This window comes from Xiphophorus hellerii, chromosome 8 (assembly GCF_003331165.1).
Source record: "Xiphophorus hellerii strain 12219 chromosome 8, Xiphophorus_hellerii-4.1, whole genome shotgun sequence".
In the NCBI taxonomy this organism is placed as follows: domain Eukaryota; kingdom Metazoa; phylum Chordata; class Actinopteri; order Cyprinodontiformes; family Poeciliidae; genus Xiphophorus; species Xiphophorus hellerii.
This window is the reverse complement of record NC_045679.1, coordinates 27,804,576-27,816,983: the sequence shown is the minus strand read 5'-3', so window position 1 is coordinate 27,816,983 and position 12,408 is coordinate 27,804,576. Positions and strand designations below refer to the sequence as shown.

The 12,408-nt window shown below is 44.9% G+C and overlaps 1 protein-coding gene across 3 annotated transcripts in view; it reads right to left on the bottom strand.

Moving 5' to 3' along the window:
* Nucleotides 1-955: 955 nt before the first annotated feature.
* The window catches only part of ppp3ccb (protein phosphatase 3, catalytic subunit, gamma isozyme, b), a 34,407-nt gene continuing 22,954 nt past the window's right edge, over nucleotides 956-12,408 (bottom strand). Inside the window, exons 4-14 of one of the 3 annotated variants that reach the window (XM_032569534.1) lie at nucleotides 11,908-12,019; nucleotides 11,670-11,815; nucleotides 10,614-10,753; nucleotides 9,454-9,531; nucleotides 9,249-9,343; nucleotides 9,022-9,147; nucleotides 7,693-7,770; nucleotides 6,515-6,599; nucleotides 5,393-5,490; nucleotides 4,292-4,318; nucleotides 956-2,533 (exon numbers count right to left, since the gene is read on the bottom strand). In XM_032569534.1, the coding sequence (XP_032425425.1) occupies nucleotides 2,358-2,533; nucleotides 4,292-4,318; nucleotides 5,393-5,490; nucleotides 6,515-6,599; nucleotides 7,693-7,770; nucleotides 9,022-9,147; nucleotides 9,249-9,343; nucleotides 9,454-9,531; nucleotides 10,614-10,753; nucleotides 11,670-11,815; nucleotides 11,908-12,019 (1,161 nt within the window). In that variant the 3' untranslated portion in view covers nucleotides 956-2,357. Of the gene's footprint in view, nucleotides 2,543-4,291; nucleotides 4,319-5,392; nucleotides 5,491-6,514; nucleotides 6,600-7,692; nucleotides 7,771-9,021; nucleotides 9,148-9,248; nucleotides 9,344-9,453; nucleotides 9,532-10,613; nucleotides 10,754-11,669; nucleotides 11,816-11,907; nucleotides 12,020-12,408 lie in introns of all 3 variants that reach the window. The other 2 variants (XM_032569533.1, XM_032569536.1) reach the window with 2 other exon arrangements.

Genomic DNA, 12,408 nt, shown 5'->3' with positions numbered 1-12,408 from the left:
ACTGAGCATGTTTATTTTGGACGTCTTTTTTTTTTTTTTTTTTTACAGTGCAGAACGTTCTCAACAGAACATCAACAGGTTCTTAGCTGTGGGACAACCGTCAAGCCTTACCTGACTGCGTAGACCACATTATTTGTGTTTTAAAGATCTTTATGCAATGTTGTCATTTCTAATATTATAAAGTCTGGGTTTCCATTAGTTATAAGCTGTAGTGATCCAAACTTAAAAGAAAAAACAAAACTATAACTGCATAATGTTATATTATTTAATGTGGTCTTTGGAATCACAGCTCTCTGCTGCCTCAACGTTCCATCCTGCTAGAGTTGGTTTTCCGGACAGCCTAGAAAACGGATGTCAATCAGACGTGTCCTCAGGGTGCTGGTTGTGGCCGAACGTATCAATAAAACAAGAAATCAAACTGTTAAAATATAAAGCAGCAGCTGTCTCTGCATTCCATGAGTCAATGTTAAATTAAATATTTAACATCGATATAAGTTGGAATGTACACAGATAAAAACTACTTTGATTTGACTGATAAAATTATATTTAAGAGCATAAGTTAACTTGAAGGTTTAAGTCCATCTAGAGCCCAGATGGCCACATACGTAGTTTATGGCGGCCCGCTTCTGGCCTGCGGGCCTCAAGTTTGACACATGTAGTTTAGAACCTGTTAGCTTCTATCCTGTAGTAACCGCTCTGAACGTTGAAGGAGGGGCCCCTCGATCTGAATGTGCTTTCTGATCCCTGCACAAACACACACAGGTCTGATGGTCCCAATGTGTGTGTGGTTACCACAGTTTCCAGACGGTGATCAGGCTGTGGAGCATTGAAATGCCCCCGCACTGTTCAAGGTTTCACCATGGTGACCTTCCGCCAGCTGCGATGCAGAGGCTCCGTGTTGCTAGGAGACACGAGGGTCGGCAGGTGGAAACAGAGGCTTCACACACACAAGAAGGATTTTTTCAGTTTTTTTATTGAATGGAGTGAAACGTCTACATAAACGAGAGGCCTTGCAGTACATGAACAAAAAAAAAATTAAATTCATCTGTAAAGAAAAAAGAAACAATCTGTGGGATGCTCAGAGAGGTGAGGCGTGGCTCAGACCCCCCCAGGCCCCTCCCTCCAGAATCCCTCCACAGCCTGTCCAGCTACGCTTCACACCAACTGGGACCGGATCGTCGTTTTCAGATCGGTTTGGTTTAAAACTTTGGTTTTCATCCACATAAGAGCAAATAACATTTAACAGGAAACCCTGAACTCCTCATGTTAGGATTTAAGTTGTTTTGCTCTGTTTACTGTTAGATTATTCAGCCTCAGAGATTAATAAAACTTTTTACTATCTGGTTGAATATACACCTTCCTAAAATAAGATTTATAGAAATGTCCTGAATTTATTAAAGGCTTTTCCTTGACATTTTTACTGTATAACGTCAATTTCAAGACATTTTTGGCTATTACAAGATTGTAAACCCACTTGAATATTTTATAGCTTTAAATTACATTTTTAAAATGTTTCCAAGTTTTTCAAATCAAAGTTCTTCTTTAGAATAATTCTCTCCTATTAAACCTCAAATTCCACCAACATCCTTAAAAAGTTCCACCTTTATTTTGAAATCAGAAATGAGATGGAAGGTGGAATGGACTGCAGGAAGACCCGATGTCGTCATGACAAAAAGTGATGTATTCATTTCATCACAATTTCACCGTTTCCTTTTTCCACAAATAAAAACACCAATTTATTTCCAATGATCAGTTTTAGTAATCAGATCTCACTGCCAGACTTCCTGCAGACCCCAGCAGGTCTTTCTGAGTCAGAACGTAGCGGAATGACCCTTTAGCTCCCACATCTCTGTGCTGTACAAAAGAAACCGAAAAGAAAAACCGTCACATTGAAAAGCAGGAACAGTTAAAATATCCATATACAGTATAAATGTCAATACTTGCTCCGCAGAGCTCAGTCACACTATTGTTGGCATAAGAAAACGATGGATGTGTGCGTGCGGGCAGGTGTGTGTGTGTGTGTGTGTGTGTGTGTGTGTGTGTGTGAGGACAAACACAGCATTTGAATGAGCAGCACCCCCCCTCCCCAATGGTAAAAAAAACAAAACAAAAAAACAGAAAGAAAGACGGCTGGCACGGAGGTGTGGTGTGGAGTACCAGCAAGCATCCAGTCCTGGTCGCTTTGAGATTTCCTCGGTTCAGTCTCATACTATGATATTTACTCTATGAGAAAATAAATAAGCACTCAGACTGGACCGCCTCGCTGCCCCCCTCCTCCTCTCCCCCCAGCAGGTTGGAGGCCAAGGGACAGGAAGCAGGGAGGGACAAACGAGGAGAGGAAGAGAGGCCGGAGGGAGCTAGGCCTGAGCGTTGGTGCCGTTCTTGTCGGGGGGCCCGGTGCCGGCCGGCAGGTTGTTGAAGGACGGGGGGCCCTCGTTCTGCTTGCTGTCGCGGCGGGGGGGCATCCGCTCGTTGATCAGGTCCAGACCCCGAGCCTCCTCAAAGCTCTGGATCTTATGCTGAGGGTTGAAGCCTTGGATGGCTGCAGGGAGGGAGCAGTCCGTTAGAGAACCAGAACCAGAACCAGAACCAGACACAGTACCGGCAGCAGAGTCAGAACCAGTCTGAGATCAACAGCAGCCATATTAGGAAGGTCTGAGCTGACAGGTCAAAGGTCAGCACCAGACAGCTGTCTCTATCCTTGATTAATCACTAAGCTGAACTTTATCAGCATAACACGTAAAAATGAACGTTTTGAAAAAAAATGCTAAAGAAAACATTAAAGACTTTTGTGATTTTGTTTCTCCAGTTACTGCTAGTGCTGTAGCTACAGCACATCCCATAATATTACTGCTGTTCCAGAAGCAGACGTTGTTCAGACGTCTGCTGCCCATCAACATCAACAAACTGCTTTAAAGTGACCAAAAGACAAACTTACTTCATGAGCAGACAAAGACAGCATGGAGGAAATGAGAGTCAGTTTCATTAAACAGGAACTTTACATTCAGCTCCTCTGTGCTGTTAGAACCTGCTGCAGCATCTGGAAGCTTCACTGTCCTCTTCCATCAGTGAAACCTCGGCTCTGTTCTCTGAGCCCACAGTGACCACTGACACGGCAGCATGTTGGAGCAGCTCTGCTGCGGTGGCTCTGACAATCCTACGCCCTGGTTACGGACACCCAGCAGCTGGATGGACGGATTTTTGCTCTCACTTTTGGACAGTAGGGACGTGTAACCATGGCAACACGCGATTGTTTCTACAGCTGGGAGCAGCTGATTAGCATCTCAAAAGCTCAGCAACACATAAACTCTGAAAATGAGGCTTCATGGATGCAGAGAGAGAGAGACGGTCAATCAGCTCCTCCATCCGTCAGGAAACAACTGGATGAACTTCAGGTCCAAAACGAGGACGCAGGCAGAGTTTACAAGAATTACGGCGTTCCAGGGAACATGATGCGGGATCAGATCCCGACTCTCTCTGACTCTGACCACACAGAGACGTAAAGAGGAGTGGCAAAAGCAAAGGAGATGGAGCAACCAGGTCCTGCTTCTGTGGAATATCAGCTCTGATTTATCAATATCTGGTTCTATTGTGATAATGATAAAAGCGATGAGAACTATTTCTTCTTTCTTAGGTAAGTTTAAGCTGTGTTGCACGGCGCAGCAATCAGAGCTCCACAAACAATAACAACAAGTTCACACTGTAGGCTGCACACTGTAACTCTACTGTATCATATTTTCTCATTTATTGTCACTTTCAATGGTGAAAATAGCAAACCAACAATTCCAACAATATGGACTTTTTGGGGGGAAAATCAAAAATCTTATAATACATGTACCATGATAAATGATAAGTGATGTGATGAACGATGACAGCAGCAGGCCACCCAGCTGAGATGTGGCTGCATTTGGGTCGTCAACGGGACAATGAACCTTAACGGCCCAGTTAAAGTCCAAGCTGCAAATTTCCTTGCAACAAAGGTTCTGGAGTGGGTTCAGTCAGATAAACAGATGAAGGCTCAGAGTTCATCTCTGGATGGTCCGGTCCAGTTAGGTCCGGTCCGGCTCAGAGGAGTTCAGATTCTGAACTAGATCTACTTCTGCTCTGTGTGTCTTTAACGTTGTGGAGGTTCTAGACTCGGTTCTACGCGTTTCTGCCCTGCAGGTCGGCTGCTGCTCTATAAGGTTTCCTGTCCGGACAGAGAAGCTTCCAGAAGCACAGGCAGAGTTCCACAGAGACAGAGTTGGACACAGACAGACAGACAGACGGACGGACAGAAAGGGTAGCATACCTCGTGCCTCCTCTGCCTCTACGGTGGCTGTGTAAGCGTGAGTAGAAGTGCCATGCCCAAAACAACAGAGAGAGAGTGGGAACGTTATCAATGCATTCAGTCAGACACTTTATCAATGCAATCCATCAGTTCTGTTAACATGGAGCTGAACATCACACAAAGCCCCGCCCCCATCCTCAGCACGGCTCCATGGAAACGGAGCACAACCACTCTATTAGCATCTATTAGCACTCAGTGCTCAACACTACGGCTAAAACAATCAGTTTGATCAACTATAGAAATAATCATCAGCTGATTCATTACTAACTGGAGTACACTGCAAATGACACTTTGCAGTAATTTAGCAAAAACTGTATAAAAAATAGAAACACTGCATTTATAATAATCATGAAAACTTCTTTGTCTGTAAATAGTGGAAGTTTTAGCTTCACTTGGTTCAAACTCCACCTTCTGCTGTCCAGTTATTAATCACTTAATATAATAACCTACACTTCATCAATCCTACACTGTATTATTCTTTAATATATTATAATTATTGTTGAATTTGATGTTCAGTCCAGCAGAAAGCCCTGAACTTTCCACATGTCGATTTTTTTAGCTTTGCTACAAATGATGGACAGTTCACTAAAGTTCAGTCCTTTATGCATTTTAGGCAAGAAAATGTTGATTTTCTCATTTAATAATGAACTGAACTATTTGTTTATTTGTATCTTTTAATGCATTTCCAACATTGTACAGAAAAAAGCTGAAATGATTGAATGAAATTCATTTGTTTTCATTGTTTGTTCTCCGATTGATCGATTAATCATCTTAACTCATTAATCATCTGAATAATCAATCCATTACTAGAATAATCATATTCTAGTAATCAGCTTTAGATCAGATGTTTGTCTCTTCAGGACGGCAGGACAGACGACCCCCATGTCTATAATCAGTGTGTAGATGGGGAGGGTGGGGGGGCATAGGGGCTTGAGTTAGTCTCAGGGTGTGAGTACAGGCACAGGGGCAGTTAGTGGTAGCTAACTCTCATGATTGTGTGTGTGTGTGTGGTGTGTGTGTGTGGGTGTGTGTGTGTGTGTGTGTGTGTGCTGGGAGGCTCACCGCTCTGCAGAGTGCGCCGGCCTCCAGACAGAACGCCCAGCGGCAGCGTCCCGGTGGGAGTCAGTCCCTTCAGCTGCAGCACGCTCTCATTCTCCTCTCTGGAACAGAAACACACGTCTGACTGACTGACAGCTGGGTCTGATTCAGACCCACCCGGATGACCCCACATGACCCCCGGATGACCCCACATGACCCCCGGAATGACCCCAGATGACCTGGTTCTGTAGGAGGGGCTACAGCGCCTTGCTAAAGTATTCATTAGCAAGGCGCTAATGGAGATTCTCTACAATAGTCTTCAACACAGTCTGAGCTACCATGTGTGTTTATGAGTTAGGATGACCTAGTCAAAGTCCAGACTTGAAGAAAACCAAGAATTAGTGTGGAGACTTGAAAGATTTACTTTTGAGTTTTCTTTTTTGATCAGGAGCCCAAAACAATTCAACCCACAGATGACTCTTCCATTCAGCCCCTTTACTCTCATGCTCTGAAATAAAATACAGTGCTAACTGGACAGGGTTAGTAAGGCCTACAGCCACCAGGGGGCAGTAGAGGGCAGCAGTGCAGTCTGTTCTCCTTCACCTCCATTCAGATCCATCTCTGAACAGATCAGATGTTTTCAGCAATTTGATTATTTTTCCCTCCAAACAGAAACTTTGAGCTGCTCACATCACTGGAGGATTCCAGGAAACAACGCTGGTCCTCATGTGAACATAAAGAGAGTTTAGAACACAATCCAAGCATGTCAGCAACGGTAAGCCACAGAGGACAAAAAGCCTGCAGCTCTCTCTGTCTGAGGTCAGCTGCTGACCGGCAGGATGAGCATTTATCTCAGGCATCGTTTGGAAAACTCCCTTCATGGATGATCTGCACTGCTGTGAGTTATTCATGTGTTCATTCTGAACTGAACTGGGTCATGAGAAGCAGAGTGACACTTCCTCAGAGTTAAAGGAGGACAAGTTAAAAGTCATTATTTCTGCAGGAAAGTGGAGGAGAGAGAGAGACGGCTCTGTCCAAACAACATCCGCTGGACATGAACGATGCCAACAGCATCACTCTGATCTCCCTCCAGCATGACGAGGGGCCCATGGAAGTCTGGGGGCCCATGGAAGACTGGGGGCCCACCTGAGCACAGAGAAGACGCGCGCCATCTTTCCAATGGCGCGGATCTTGTTCCTGATCACCTCCTTCCTGGCAGCAGGGGCTCCACCTGAACATAGGGAGAGCAACAAAATGAGTTCACACACACACACACACACATCTACCTACATCCTCTGACCAACTCTGCTCACAAAACTAAATAATTAGCAAATTATTGATAAAATTCTAATTATCCTGCTCTAAACAGTCAACATTTTATGACCATCAACAGAAAATGTGGTAAAGTGAAACTAAATCATTTTATTCCAGTTAAATAATATTCCTTTAAACCTTGAAACCTTTAAAACACAAGTATGAAAATAAAAGGCCGCCTTGCTGTTAATGCGTTGGGAAGCTGACTGAGAGGTCAGAGGTCAGTCTGAGGTTGTGTCCATCTCCAGTTTCGTTTAACGGTGGAAAAGCTCATCTTGCCATGGAGACCCGAAAGGCCTTTCCTCATTGGGCAGAGTGCCAACTGCAAAGTTGGCACTCTGCGTTACATCAACCAAAGTCCTTCTGAAGCTGCTGAGGCCGTTTCCCTAGCGACCGCGAACACTTTCGTTCCTTGATGTCCCGTCCAGCGAGATTAAGAAATCCCGCTGATCAGAGTGTTGCCAGCTTCACACACAGCACCAACATGTTTGATGGCCTTATTTACATCATCGTCAGTATTGTGATTTGTCAGCTTCTCACCATGCTGATCATTTTACTACATCATCCAGTTTGTTATTAATTATTCATAAACGTCTAAGAGCGTTGAGGTGGTGTGAGCGCCGGCGGTGGCAGCAGCAGCCTGAGTTGTTCTGCAGCTGGAAGAGAAGAAGTTGAACGGCTCCACTTCCTCCAGGGTTTCACTTCCTCATCTGGCCTCGCTATATTTGATTAATCAAATTCAGTGTTAAACGCCTGCTGTGTGTCAGCATGGCAGCATGCCAGGCCTTACACACACACACACGCAGGCCGACATGTCCCTTCATGCACACAAACACACTGGGGTGTGTTTGCACCAGTGTGTAACAGACCCAGATCTTCTCAGCTCAGTGAGCTGCAGGTTCAGGGCTAGCTTCTGTTAGCGACAGCTGGACGTGACGACACTTCCTGTCAGCCATCACCTCTCCAGCTGAGGATGTGAGCTGCAGCAGACGCTGAGGAAAAACTCTTACCCTCACACGTGTCGTCCCCTTCGGACATCAGCTCGTCGTCGGAGCAGATGTTCAGCACGTTCACCAGCATCTCCGTCACTGTGAAAACACACCAGCAGGTGGCAGTGTGTGGTTAAAACTACAGCAGCACAGAATGGAAACGTGATAAGGGAAGCCGACGCCTGACGTTAAGGCTAATGACGAATAAAGTGGGTGGAGAAGAACCTTGGTGCTTTTAGAACAGGTTGGGGTCAAACCTGAGGCACCAGGCCTGATGTAGCCAGGAATACCTGGACTCATCATGGCCACTAAGAAGAGTGACCTAAAAGTTCAGAGAACAGACTGTGAAAACCAAATGAATTCTAACATGATGAATTGATTTCATTTGAATGGGACATATCATGTAAATGAGTCTAATTAAAGCTCAAACCTCTCAATTATTCTCATCAGGTTTTCAGTTGATATATTTTGGGAATGAAACATAACTTACAGAAAGGGTTAAATAATTTTAGGTGCTTCTAAAATAATAAACTTCAACAAACAATTTAAGTGATTGCAAATGGGCTGCATTGTGTGTTTTCCAGGCACATAATGCCACTTTATGTCAAAATCAAGTAACTTTATTAACATCAGTTGTTATAAAAAATCTATCCATGTCAAACATGACTTAAATGAAGTGTGACTTCATAATCTTCAAATTGGGTTTCTGTCTCTTTAAAAACTCCTGCTCTTTCTGAAACTCCGCCTTCAGGAAGTCATCAAAACATCTCTCCTCTATTAACACTACAACATTTTTAGCAGTGTTCCTATAATGAGCTCAGCTGATGCTCAACTCCACCAGGTCTTTGCTAATTACTACTGGCTAGTCTGAAGGAGCTGAGTGAGGGAGTCGCTCTGTGAGGCGGAAGCTGCAGCTTAGAGGAGGAGCTTCATCCTGGAAGGCGGGGCTAATGTCCACCCAGGTGTTCAGCACAGCTGAATGGTTGCCATGGAGATTAAAGAATTTCTCAAACATGAACGAACGAATCAAGGCAACACTCATGATATATATATATATCATGATGTAGATATAACATGATGTAGAGCTCTAAAAAGTCAATTTTACATAACACTGCTCCTTTAAGACTTCATGGATAGGATAAAAAAAAAAGACAAATTTTTTCTCTTTTGTTTTTACCCGCTGCCTCAGTCAGATGAACATCTGGGTCGAGGAACCAGGTCCCTCTGTGTCCCTCTGCTCAGAAGAATATCAGGGCCAGCTCTGGTTGTCTGTACCTTTTCTAACAGGTTTTGGTCTCAATCTGTTTGTGTGTGTGTGTGTGTGTGTGTAGCAGAGGTCGGCAGGCTGACCTTTCTCCCCAACAAAGGGCAGGGACCAGGTGAAGACGTCCATGAAGTTGGGCAGCCAGTAGGGGTGGGGGGAGCAGTTAAACTGCCGGATATTCATCACATTGTTCTCATATTTCAGCACCGCAGCTGAGGACAAAACACAAACACGTCAACATCTCCACGTTCTGTTGCTAGGGACCCAAGGTCTCCAGCCCGTATCCATGGTTTCCGGCGTGCGCTTCTCCTACCTTTATTATTGTACACATCTAGGTAGTTGGGAGCGGAGAAAATTGTAATTAAAGACGGGAAGCCTGTTGTCTGACTTTTCCTGTACATTCGATACCTGCAGGACAGAGACAGGAGGGGACGTCCCCAGGACATCAGGACAGGACATTTCAGGATGAACACAAGGAGTCAGAATATGGACCCACTCCACAGGTCACCCAGACTCACCCTGCATCCTGAGCTTCATGAGCCCGTATGACAGACAGCAGGTTGTTGTTCATCAGAAAGTCGCAGACCGCCGGGTAACTGCACAAACAACACGGGGTTACTGCTGCCTCGCCTCCACTCCAACTCGGTTGCCATGACAGTAAAGATGGCTGCTTTAACTAGATGATTACCAGAGACGGTAGCCGTACTAAAATTAGGGATTTAATAAGGTCGAGGCTTTAGGGGGGCCAAGGGAGGGGGCTTCTAACCCACTTCCACCACTGCAGGTCTCTGAGGACACACAGCACACTGCATGCAGTTAGCAGTCCCTGCAGGAAGCTGCAATGTTGAGATCACAACTACTAATGCAAATCCACTCGTCATTGACCTTTTTTGTGATAGATGTGGCATAACATTTCTGATTTTGCCGCACCGTTTTCAAAGGTGCAAATTTGGTGAAAGCTTTATTTCTGCCATAACCTGGTCTTACTAAAAAGTAGAAATTGCTGCACAAAACGTTCCCAAAAAGACAGGAGTTGAACAGAATTAATATTTAAAGTACAAATAACATTTGCAGGTACCTTGATACAAATCAAATCCTGTCCTGAGGAGAGGTCAAAGTGCAAAAGAGGAATTCCATATTGGTCACCCTGGTTGACACAAACTGTAGACCCAGTAGAAGTAGATCCTACCGAACATCTCAGACTGGATTTTACAAAAAGGGCAAATGTTGCCCAGCGTCACTCATGCTTCCATCTCACAGGTTCAGTAACTGTATTACTGATGCTTGCAACCATAAAAACAAAAAACAGATGAGATCAGGGGTCTGAAGTGAATTGGAAATCATCATCTAGTGCTCATGTGGTTTATTTTCTATCATCCTGAAAGTGACTCCAGTTTGAAGCCAAACCCCCCCGCCCCAAATCCTGTGTGTTCTCTGCCTCTGAGCCAATAGAAAGCAGAGGCAGAAGCGGCTCCGTCTCCTTTATGACCCATGTTTGGTGTCAACATGGCCGATTCAGTACAAATATTAAGACTGAGAGGAGAATGCTAATATTTGTTTCCAATATTTGTGTGGCGGAGGATTTAACCAGCCGTCACTTATCTGGAGATAAGCCGTTGTTTGGGATCGCTTTAATCAGAGCAGATTAACGGCGTGTCAGGCTGCCAGAGGGCCGTACCTGTAGAAATAAGAGCAGCCTCGTACGCTGTTGTGGGAGAAGTGTTCCTGGGTCTTTTCCGAGCCGTAGTCCTCCCCCGGGTCTGACCAAAGCAGGTCACACATGGGCCCGAATGCAGGGGGTTCCTTGAAGCGGTCCAGCTGCACACAAATCATTAATTAGACAACAACACTGATGGTTTTAGTTTCCTTCTTCAGAATTCTTATATTTGTCTTCAGGAGCTCTGGTCCCTTCCTCCCGACGGAACCGCTGGAGCTCAGTCAGGTCTGTAGGTCGCCTCGCTAACAAAGACTAGTTTTCTAGTTGCTGGCCATCCCAGAACATTGATCTGGTTGTCCTTCTGCCACTGTGGAACTGAATTAGTAGTGTTCCCCCTTCAGTTGTACAACAGGCTGGTTAGGGCAGAGCTACTGGAGTCACACAACTCAGTCCATTGATTGGGTGACAGAAAAAGTCACTGCTTGCAACAAACATGAGACGTACTAGTGAGTCACGTTCATCATTGCACTAGCATGACTCAATGTTAGCTGTTTGGAAATTAGCATCTTGCAAAACAGTTTGTAGAAAAAAAAAAAACAGTTTTCTGGCCGATCTTTAAAAAGCCTGACCTGATGATTTCAATTTTGGCCGATACAATTTTTTTTTTTGTCAGAAATGTCACTAAATATAGAAAGAAAATAGCTGAGTTGGCAGCAGTGGGGTGACTATTGCAAACATGACCCAGTGGGTCGGTCTGTCAGTCAAACCTCTCACAGCAGACAGAGGACAGTGGATGATTTTTAGACCTTTGCAGAGGAAGATACGATCAGCTTCACATGTAAGTATCAGCCAATCACCAATCTCCCAAAATTAATGAAATCGGGGCAGATTCATTGGTGTACCTTCAGTCCCCACTGTTACAGAGCAGGTCAGGTCTGAACCGCCAAACACTCGTCAGGTTATTAGAAGTCCCACAGAAAACCTCAGATGTGCATTCAACAAGACTTGAAATCATGGCTGTTAACGACCAAAGCCTGTTTGTTTTATATTTTAGCATTATGTTAAGGTTTTTCTCACCTTTCGTATGTCGTCCAGGCAGGTGATTTCAGGGCTCAGGCCTCCATGCACGCAGAGGAACTGCTGGTTGAGGAGCGCCGCCAGAGGCAGGCAGTCGAACGCCTCCATGCAGGCATCATACACCTGCTCAGAGTACTTTATCTTACCTGGAGGACACACAGACACACACACTGAACACACGGCGCTACCACTCTGAGAATCCAGCCGTTCACTGTGGAAGCAGAGCGGCTGGACTTACACTCCTGTTTGAAGGTGAAGTACTCTGTGAGATGTCGGCACTCGTGGTTCCCTCTGAGGAGGAACAGCGTGTCGGGGTAGTTGATCTTCAAAGCCCACAGGTACAGCACACACTGCAGACACACACGGGAAGAGACGGTTAGTCCAACAAAACAACAAGTTGCTGACTTTCTGCTTCAGCACCCACTCTGCCTGGATCACTTTGTTCCCAGCGGCTCCAGCGGGAGATTTCTGACAACTTTCCTTTTCTGTTCAGTCTTAAAAAAATAAATAAATACAGCAGAGCTGAAGAGACGTTTCCACGGTGAAGATCCATCTGATCATTCACCTCCATGTAATCACCTCAGTAATCAATAAACTGTGAAATCAGACCTACATGGGACTCCTCCTCACTAGAAACAGACCAAATGACAACCATCCATAAAAAAACCTAAGGAAGCAAATGGACCAGAAGTTCAGAAATACTTCATCTCAAATGGAAATCAAACTAATTTCATGTAAG